This window comes from Callospermophilus lateralis, chromosome 18 (assembly GCF_048772815.1).
Source record: "Callospermophilus lateralis isolate mCalLat2 chromosome 18, mCalLat2.hap1, whole genome shotgun sequence".
Lineage (NCBI taxonomy): Eukaryota > Metazoa > Chordata > Mammalia > Rodentia > Sciuridae > Callospermophilus > Callospermophilus lateralis.
This window is the reverse complement of record NC_135322.1, coordinates 31,471,146-31,480,845: the sequence shown is the minus strand read 5'-3', so window position 1 is coordinate 31,480,845 and position 9,700 is coordinate 31,471,146. Positions and strand designations below refer to the sequence as shown.

Below are 9,700 nucleotides of genomic sequence, written 5' to 3'. Positions count from 1 at the left end.
ATTAAGAACCTATGTTGTCCTCTGGATATATTTATCAAAATAATTTGGTTTTGAATAGTATAAAATAGAAAATTTTCGATCTGTATAATTTATGTATAACCTTCATTATTGTAAATTTAATGGGAAGTGCATCACAATTATGATTTTTTTTGCACCAGTGAAACAATAAAGTTGCTATTAACAATTCGTGTATCTTTTTTTTTTTCCTTTTTACAGTATTGATTGATTAAAAGAACTAGTAGAATGTCTGTGGAGTTTCATACACCTCATATTTACAATGAGCTCTGGCTTACGAAATTATGGAGCAAGGCACCATGTACTCTTTCATTTATGTTCCTGCTGAACCTTTTCCCCAGCCTTACCCTGCTTTTCCTAAGGCACCAAGAGTCATGTAACTCCCCAAAGGCTCATCACATGTATTAGCTATCTATTTTGTAACAATTTATCCCTAAACCTAGTGTCTTCAAACAACAAATATTTATCTCATAGTTCTCAGTATCAGGAATTGAGAAGCAGCTTAGCTGGTGGTCCTGGATCAAGGTGTCTTATAAGGTTACCATCAAGATTTTGACTGTGGCTGCCATCATCCAAAGGTTTGATAAAGTCTGATTTCTAAGCTCTTTTACTTCATTCACTCACATGGTTGATAGAAGCTTCATTTCCTCTCATTTTGGGCTTTTCCATAGGGCAGCTTCAATGTCTTTATAAGTTGGTGGCTGGCTTTCCCAGAGTGATTCCACAGAGAAAGAGCAAGGAGGAAATGACAGTGTCCTTTTATGATCTAATCTTGGAAATGACATGTTGTCATTTTTGCCTTATGAAGGCCATTAAGGCAATACTAGAGGATAAAGGGAATTAAGCTCCACCTTTTAAAGGGAGACATTGCAATTAATTGATAAAGATTTTCAACTTACCACAACATTCAACACCTTACCATCTGCCCTCCCATTGCCAGATGTCTAGAACTTGTTTGATTTTACAAATCAGAACAAATGTTTACTAAATTATAAAATTAGAAGTTAACAACTATGTTAAGCCTTCCTGTAGTACATCTTGGTCCAGCAAACCTTTTCTGTTCTTTGCAGTGTTAATTTACAGTGTTAAATTATAGTATTAATTACATTGCATACTGTAAAGTAAATTAATTAACACTGTATAATAGGGACTGTGAATTAGGGATAAATGTGTCCATTTTACTTGTATCTTCATTGTAATGTATCTGGAAAGGTTAAACAGACATAATTCAATACCTGAATTTGAACTCAGTTGGAAAAGATGGGTCAAAGTTAAAATAATGTCAGTATAGGGTATAAACTTTCATTTTCTGGGTTGACATAAAGAGACCAGATTTAAAGAAGGAAAAAAAAAACCCAAAGCATTGCTAATATTTTTAATTTATACATTTCTTTATTGAAAAAAAAGGAAGTACCTACCATATGCCAGATATAGTTAGGCACTGAATTTAAGGGTGAACATGATATGGTCTACAGATTAAACAATTTTAGTCTGGTATGAAGACAGATTCATAGTGACAGAACAGCACTGAAGAAGGACTTGGGGGTTGGGGGATTGGGTAAGTTCTGCAGAGTGTTGTATGGACTTCCCATTGCCTCTTGTGAAGTGAATGCCCAACTTCCAGTCCTATTTATAATAGCTAGAACCAGGCATTTAAAAGAGTAACCCATAGAAGTTGCCTATGTGCAATGAGATAAATATTGCAAAATTGAATAGACATTTAAAAACTTTTATAGCTCTTTGATGATTTTCTCTCTGTAGAGTGTAAATATAAAAAGTTTGTGTTTTTAATTTTTATTTCTGGCACTATGGGTTTAAACCATCCCTGAGCTACATCCTCAGCCAACATAAGCCATCTTTTTTTTTTTTTTTTTTTCCTTGAGACAGGGTCTTGCTAAATTGCTCGGGCTGGCCTCAAACTTGGAATCCTCCTGTCTCAGCCTCCTGGGAAGCTGGAATTAGAAGTGGGTGTGCCTTACCATACCTGGATATTTTATGTCTTTCTCCCTTTTCTAATTAATATTTACTACATCTTACATTAAAAATACATGTCCTTAATGGATGTGGGGGAAATCCTTTACAGATGGATAGAAGCACAGAACAGAGGAGAACTGGTGCTGAATAGCATTAAATCCCCAAGATGAGGAGATAGTCACAAGAGGCCACATCTAGGAAGATGATATGAATGGATGAGCAATGCCTCTTGTGACAGCACTTTGCTGACCTCCTTTTCCTGTCTCTAGTCAGCAAACCAATGATTAGAGTCTGAGCAAAAAGTGTTGCTTTTTTTTTTTTTTTTTGGTACCTGGGATTGAACCCAGGGACACTTAACCACTGAGCCACATCCCCAGCCTTTTTCTATATTTATTTAGAGACACAGTCTCACCAAGTTGCTGAGATTGGTTTTGAACTTGCAATCCTCCTGCCTCAGCCTCCTCAGGTGCTGGGATTACATTTGTGCGCCACTGTGCCTGACTAGCAATTGCTTCTTTACATGGAAATTCATGTTTCTGATTGTTCCCCAAGCCCTGAGACTGGTGGCCATTAGGTGAGTGAACTGTAACACAACTCTGGCCATTAATGACTTTGCATAGATTGTAAGCTTATCCAAACAACTAAAAGAGGAAGAAAGGAGGCATTTAACTTGATGAGGCATGGTAGAATAATTTGAAGAATGGTGAGCAGTTGTAGAACAGTTCATGTGCAATTCTCAGAGCCACTGAGAAAAATGAGAGATCATAAGGAATAAGCTAACCATCATAGGCAATGGGAGGGGATTTAACTTGATTTTGTAAGGGTTTTCCATTACATTTGCTATCTCTGCGAACCTAAGGTAATTATATCAAGCAGAATCTATTTGAAAGGATTTTTCAACAAAATTTTCTTTAATGATGGGAATTCCAGACTACATATTGTCCATGAAAGGTTCTGGGTGGAGAAATCTCTGGAGAAGGAGGCCTTCCTGTTTGCTAGGGTTGGCCCTATGGGGGTGCCCTGGGGATGGACAGCAGACCATGTTTCAGGTGCCACTATCTACACATTTGCTGCGCACTTCAGTTACCTACGTTAAAGACAAGTCTTCCCGGCTTGTGTTGATTTAAAACAAGTCATCTGGAAGTGGGGTGGTCTAGATCTCATATTGCTGTTCACTTCTCTATGTTACCTGCAGTGTACCAACAAAACTGGGCCAATGCTTCCAAAATCTCTAGAGAGACTGTTTTACCCCTCATTACAGTGTTTAATTAGCTTAAGGCCAGAAATGTCTTCCTATGACTAAGCATTAGTTTGTGACTTAAATCCATTTTCACTCATCAGAAAGAACCAAGTACAAATACAAAGAAACTGTGAAGCTGGGTATGGTGGCTCACACCTGTAATTCCAGAGACTCAGAAGGCTGAGGCAGGAGGATCACATTTGAGGAAACATTAAAAGGACTGGGGATATATATCAATGGTAAAGCACCACTGGGTTCAATTCCAGTACCAAAACAAACAAACCCTTTGGAGGCTTCATGGCCACTAGGTATAATATCTAGCATTTGAGAACTTTTTTTTTTTAATTAAAATTGTTTTGGTGGTGGTCTAGGGATCAAACCCAGGGCTTTGTCCATGCTAGGCAAGCACTCCACCACTGAGTCATATTCCCAGTTAATCTCTTGCATTTGCATTTATCTGGTATGTTTTTATAAAGGTAAGCTATGAAAACTGGTATATTTTGTAAAATTAGGTTCTATCCTTTTTCATGTCTTGTCTTTATTTATATACACAAAAGTGATGAAATACTCTCTTATACTACTACAAACAAAAGTTGCATATTTAAACTGGTTAGCCTTATCAACAAGTAAAATATATTGATAGGATAGTGTGTGAAAATTTGGTAAAATTAACAAACTTAAGCCTTGGTAATTTTAAGCCTTAGGTATGATAACTCCACAGGAGATAGGTATTACAAAAACATTTTTTTCTTAACCATTTTTATCCTTTTATACATTCCTAGGATCAATGCTTCTCAAACTTTATTAAACATATAGATCAATCAGGGAGCTTGTTAAAAATGCAGATTCTGGGATTCAGCAGGTCTGGGGTACAGCCGGAGAATTCTAACAAACTCTCAGGTAATCCCCATGCTGCTGATCCAGAGAGCAAATTTAAAAAAAAAAACAAAAAACAAACTGTAGTTTTTATACGAAAAATTGTGCTCTATATGTGTAATGCATTCTGCTCTCATATATAACAAATTAAAATTTAAAAAAGAAAAAAGTGATAATATTTTGTTATGCCAAAAACATAAATAGTAAGCTATAGCTTTTTAAAAATCCAGATTGGTAATAATAAAACTAAAATTTTAATTTGTGCCACACACACACAAAAAAAATTTTTTTTAACCTTTGTTTTACTTATTTATTTATATGTGGTACTGAAGCTCAAACTCAGTGCCTCATACATGCTAGGCAAGCGCTCTACCACTGAGCTACAATCCTACTCCGGGACATCAATTTTTGAATTAACAAAGCCCTACCTGGCTTGCATGAAGCCCTGGGTTAGAGACTGCAAAACTAAACACTCCCCGCCCCCAAACAAAGCCCTTGATGATAATTCCATAGACAACATTTTAAAAATATTATATTTGGAGGAACTTGTTTCCTTGTGGCAAAGACCCAGGTGGAGTGGATAGCAGTGGTTTAGGAAAGTGTTTGTGGTTGCCTCTCCTTTGTGGAGTGTAGGGGTTAGGTAACCTGGCACAAGAGATATTTCTGTCACATGTACATATGAGGGTGGATCTTGGCCTTTCCAGGGCACAGCAGTTTGATGAACGCTTTTCTGAAACTCACGTGGCACAGTGGGTACAGAATAGGGTTGATAGCAGAATTCAGCCAGAGGAGCCAGAAGGATGTCTCATAGAGGGAGTGCTGGATGCACGTCCCATGACAGGCTGCTCGGATGATCATGAGCAAAGTGTAGGGAGCCCAGCACAGGCCAAATACACACACAATGATGGCCAATGACTTGGCCAATCGCTTATCCCGGGAAAGCCGGAGGCGACTGGCTACAGTGTTGGCAAGGTCTGACTGCCTTTCAGCATTGCAGATGCTTTCTCTCGGCCTATAGTGGCTCTGCCGACGCTGTGCTGCTTTGGTTCTGAGGTCTAACTGCAGAGGCGGTAAATCTTGAGTCCCAGGCACATCCAAGGAAAGACTGTTTTGCTTGGTAGAGAGGACCTGGTCTTTCCTTTTCTTGCTTCTCCTTTCAGCGGGTTTAACAAAAAATATGATGTGTTTCTTTTTTTTCCCCTGGAAGTTCATCTCCAAGCCATCTTGGCTGGGGACAGTGTAGTCATTCCTCAGAGAGTTGCGTTTCTGAATGTTGATATAGATGCTCAAGTTGAAGTAAGTGACACTGACAAAGGGTGTGAAGAATTCAATGATGGAGGCCGTCATAAGGAAGTACCAATTGTAGAAGAACTCAGCATAGCACTCCCCCCGGGGCAGGATGCTTCTTTTGGCCACATACTCCCAGCTGATGATGGCAGGCCCATAGAGGAGGAATGCTGCCACCCACACCAGTGCCATCTTGAAGACAGCATTCCTGGTCATGCCCTTCTGAGCCCTGTAAGTCACCTAAAAGGAAACAACAGAGACCAGTGAGGGAGTGGTGAGGCAGCTTTACTCAGTCTGGTACAGTGAGATGTCGTGAGGCTGAAGATTAGTTGTGAACATGACCAGTGTCTGGGGGATACGGGGGTTTTATTTCTGCATCAGCCAACTCTTTCCAGATGTACTATGCTACTTCAGGTAGCCTCCTTGCAATAGGTGAAGAGCTTTCCTCAGAGGGAGATGGTCAAGGTCTGTCTCTTTGAACAGAACTCTCTGACATGTGGAAACATATGTCTTCAATACCCTCCAGAATGTTTATAAGTGAAATCACTGGTGAATTCATAGTGCTCTGCATCTGAGCTATTATACTTTCTTTTCCAACTTTTAAACAATCTCATAACTTTGTGACATACATATATGGGTATGTGTGTGTGTGTGTGTGTGTTTCTGGGAATTAAAACCAGGGGTATCCTTTTAATTTTTTATTTTGAGACAGGATCTTGCTAAATGGCTAAGGCTGGCATCAAAGTTGCAATCCTGCCTCTGCCTCTGGAGCCACTGTGATTACAGGCGTGCACCACCTGGCTCATTCCACATTTTTACTCATGACCCATTTAGTCTCTCCTGTAGTTCCTGGAGGTGGCTCTATGTCTCAATGACCAAGAGCAGAGTCTGGAGTCAACCAACTTGGATTCAAATGCTGTCACTTGGAGAGCTGTTTGTTCTAGGCAACTTACTTAACCTCTATGTGTCTCAGTTTCTTCAAATGTAAAAAATTGGGCAGTATTTTTCCCTAGACTATAGGATTTTCATGACCCAATGCATGTCAAGCTCTTGAATATAATTCAGATAAAGTTCTTAGAACAATGTCTGGCTTAAAATAAATCCCTAAATATTAGTTAACACTACCATTGGGTGTAAAAATACCTGCAAAGGCAGGAGCATGAAATAAAAAAATTTGATCTTTGGTTTGCAGAAAATGTTATGAGAAGGTGAGAGCTAACTGGGGAAATGAAAGGTGCTTTGAAGATTTGGGAGATGGAAGTTTCCCCCCAACTGTGCTGCCACGCTGCAGACACTTCTGAAGTGTGTCACTGGAGCAAAACACTTGGCTTTCTATATGGGTCAGTGCAAAATATTTAATACTATTAGGCAGTTTCACTTCCTATACCTGTAATATGCACAAGCCTTGCACTCAGAGCAAAGGGAAACTAATTACCAAGAGAGGATCTCAAGGGAGTGAACCCAAGTAATGTGTTCCTGGAAAGTTAGAAAATGCCATTTTGGGCAATATTTATACTTAGGAAATTATTTTAGCCAAATACAGTGGGAACAGAAAAAGCAATAGTAGGAATGGGAGACAAGGAAGAGCTGGGCTGGAACAATCATGAAAGCCAGTGGAAGCCAGTGGTTTTTATTCTCAGCTGTGCCTTATAACCACCAAAGCTATTTTTTAAAAATGCCAATACCTGAACCCTCCTCAAAGCCAATTCAATTCAAAAATAGATTGAGAACTTCAGCAATAAATGAAGCAAATTGTGTAGGTGCCATAGTAAGGACTTGGAGATGGGGGGCTGGGGGATAAGGGGATGAAAGCATGGAGGGTGGATTTCTTAGACCATGATGAGACATTGTAGGTATTGAGAAGCCCAGAGCTTGTTTCTGTGTTCTAATTTTTCTATAGTGAGCATGGATTACTTATATAAAAGATAATTTTTTTTAGTTCAAAGGAAAGTTCCTGTTCACTTCTATCTCATTTAATACTCACCTCTGCTCTTGCTGATTAATTTATGAGTCTTATCATCCCATCTGCAAAATGGGGGTAAACTTTAGTTTCTACTTATCTTCCAGGGAAAAAAGGACCATATGAATTAGCCATCATAGAAACTGGAGTCAAAAGGTTTTTAACCCCTCATTTTCTGATAGGAAAAGAGACAAGAGGTACAAGGATGTGCTCAAGGTCACACATTGTGGAAGTAAGATTGGAACTCAGCTCTCCTGACTCCTGAGTAAGCCTAAAAATTTAGCACTGTGATGAGTGAATTTACACTTGTGATTGCTCATGTGAACCCATTCTGTTGCTGTTAGCTCTTAAAACACTGAGGTAGCAAGTGGACCCTCTCCACCCAGCACTTTTCGGGGGGAGACAGTCATTAACAATTAACTGGTGAGGGCAAGAAGACTCTTTAGCACGCATATCCTTTTTCTATTGGGCCTTGAACTTGGACTTTTGATCTTATCTCCAATTGAGGTTACTTAATCAGAATTTTTTGGGGGATGGGGCAGGAACTGGGGTTTGAACTCAGGGCACTCAACCACTGAGTCACATCCCCAGCCCTATTTTGTATTTTATTTAGAGACAAAGTCTCATTGAGTTGCTTAGGGCCTAACTTTTGCTGAGGCTGGCTTTGAACTTTTGATCCTCCTGCCTCAGCCTCTGGTGCCACTGGGATTATGCGTGTGTGCCACAGCTTCTGGCACTTAATCAGAATTATATCTGCAAATATGTCTAGTATTGTTTCTGGCTTTGGAAACACAGGCCTGAGAAACAGCTCTGCCCCTTCTGGGAACTTAGTTTGTGAGACAGACAGAACTAATAGAATGTCAGGTGGTGATAAGCCTGAGTATAGTAGGGAAGAAGGAAGAGAGTGTCAGCGCTGCTATTTGAAGTGGATAACCAAGGAGGAGCAGACAGCTGAACAGGGGCCTGAGTGGACTCAAAGTGAGCCTATGTACAGAAACAGTATACTGACTGGGAGGAAAGATAAAGGTGCCATAACAGGACTTAAGATTTGCATCCCATTCTCTGACAACATTCATAACCACATCTATGTTATACCATGTGATTATAAAAATAAATCCCGAGAAAGGCGCAATTAAATTGTATGTGTTTTTTGTTTGTTTGTTTGTTTGTTTGTGTTAGCCTGGATCTTGCTCTGTTGACCAAGCTGACTTTGAACTCCTGGATTCAAGTGGCCAGCCCCAGCTTCAGCCTTCCAAGCAGTTGGAACTACAGGTGCTCTACCACTGGGGCCCTGCACTGCATCTTCTTTGACAAATTTAAGTATTAAAAACAGAAGACAGTATTTGTAATCTTGTCTTGGCATCTTTTTCTTTTTCCTTTTGGATAGTGGGGTCCTGAGAACACATGGAAGTGGTATGCAGGAGGTTTCTCCTGACCACCATTTCAGCAACTCCAACCACCCAGCCTCCCCCTGGCCACCATCCTACCCCACCTCGTACAGGTCTAGGTCAAGTCTCCCTCCTACTTACCGCCCTGGTGACAGAGATGAACCTGTCGTAGCTGATGAGGACGATGTTGAATACCGAGGCGGTGCACACCAGGTAATCGGTCACCAGCCACAGTTTACACAGTCCCTTCCCGAACTTCCACTCTCCGGTCAGGATGTAGGGGATGTACAGTGGGATGCAGAAGCCGCCTGAGGGCGAAGCGGGGCGGTGAGCGAGCGAGGGAAAACAGCCTGGCGACCCGTTCTGGCCCTGTCTCCGTGTCCCACAGTGCCCCACTTCCCCAGGGAGATGTCTGAAAGCTGGGATACCTCCTACCTCCTCCAGGGCACCTCCAGCCCCTGGGGCCACACTCACCCACCAGCAAGTCCGCGACGGCCAAGTTGAGGAAGAAGAAGTTGCTGCGGGAGCGCAGGCTGCGGTCCACAGCGAAGGCCACCACCACCAGCGCGTTGCCCAGCACCGTGGCCAGCGCCAGGAGCGCCATGAGCGCGGCCAGCAGCGCGGTCACCGGAGCAGAGAAGTGGTTGGCATGCGGCCCAGGGCGCAGCCCCCGGCCCAGCCCGGGTCCCGGCCCCAGTCCCGGGGTGCAAGCATTCCCTGATGCGTTGGGCTCCATACGGGCAGGCCAGGGGAGCTGGGCAGGAGCGGCAGCCGGGACCCGCGGGAGGCTAGGGAAGTGCGGGAGGACAGCAGAGTGCAGCGGAGAGGAGGCGAGGGAGCCGCAGCCGGGGCGGGGCTAGAGGGGCCGGGAGCCCGTGCAGCGGGTGGGGATGGGGCGGGTCGCGGGGGTCCTCAGAGGGGAGGGGTCCGAGCAGAGGCAGGCGGCAAGGGTCCGGGACC

At 42.3% G+C, this 9,700-nt stretch overlaps 1 protein-coding gene across 1 annotated transcript; it reads right to left on the bottom strand.

Annotated features, from left to right (window-relative positions):
- Positions 1-4,652: 4,652 nt before the first annotated feature.
- LOC143383207 (histamine H3 receptor-like) lies at positions 4,653-9,476 on the bottom strand. The gene is made up of 3 exons (XM_076837552.2): positions 9,215-9,476; positions 8,882-9,048; positions 4,653-5,632 (listed from the first exon to the last, which is right to left on the bottom strand). The coding sequence occupies exons 1-3, from the start codon at positions 9,474-9,476 to the stop codon at positions 4,772-4,774; spliced, it is 1,290 nt and encodes a 429-aa protein (XP_076693667.2). The 3' UTR covers positions 4,653-4,771.
- Between the last annotated feature and the right edge of the window lie 224 nt (positions 9,477-9,700).

Coding starts and splice junctions, on each gene's coding strand:
- LOC143383207 (XM_076837552.2), bottom strand. CDS start 9,476: ATGGAGCCCAACGCATCAGGGAATGCTTGCACCCCGGGACTGGGGCCG. Junction 9,049..9,214: donor CGTCGCGGACTTGCTGGTGG/GTGAGTGTGGCC, acceptor CTTCGCCCTCAG/GCGGCTTCTGCATCCCACTG. Junction 5,633..8,881: donor TCATCTCTGTCACCAGGGCG/GTAAGTAGGAGG, acceptor GTTTCCTTTTAG/GTGACTTACAGGGCTCAGAA.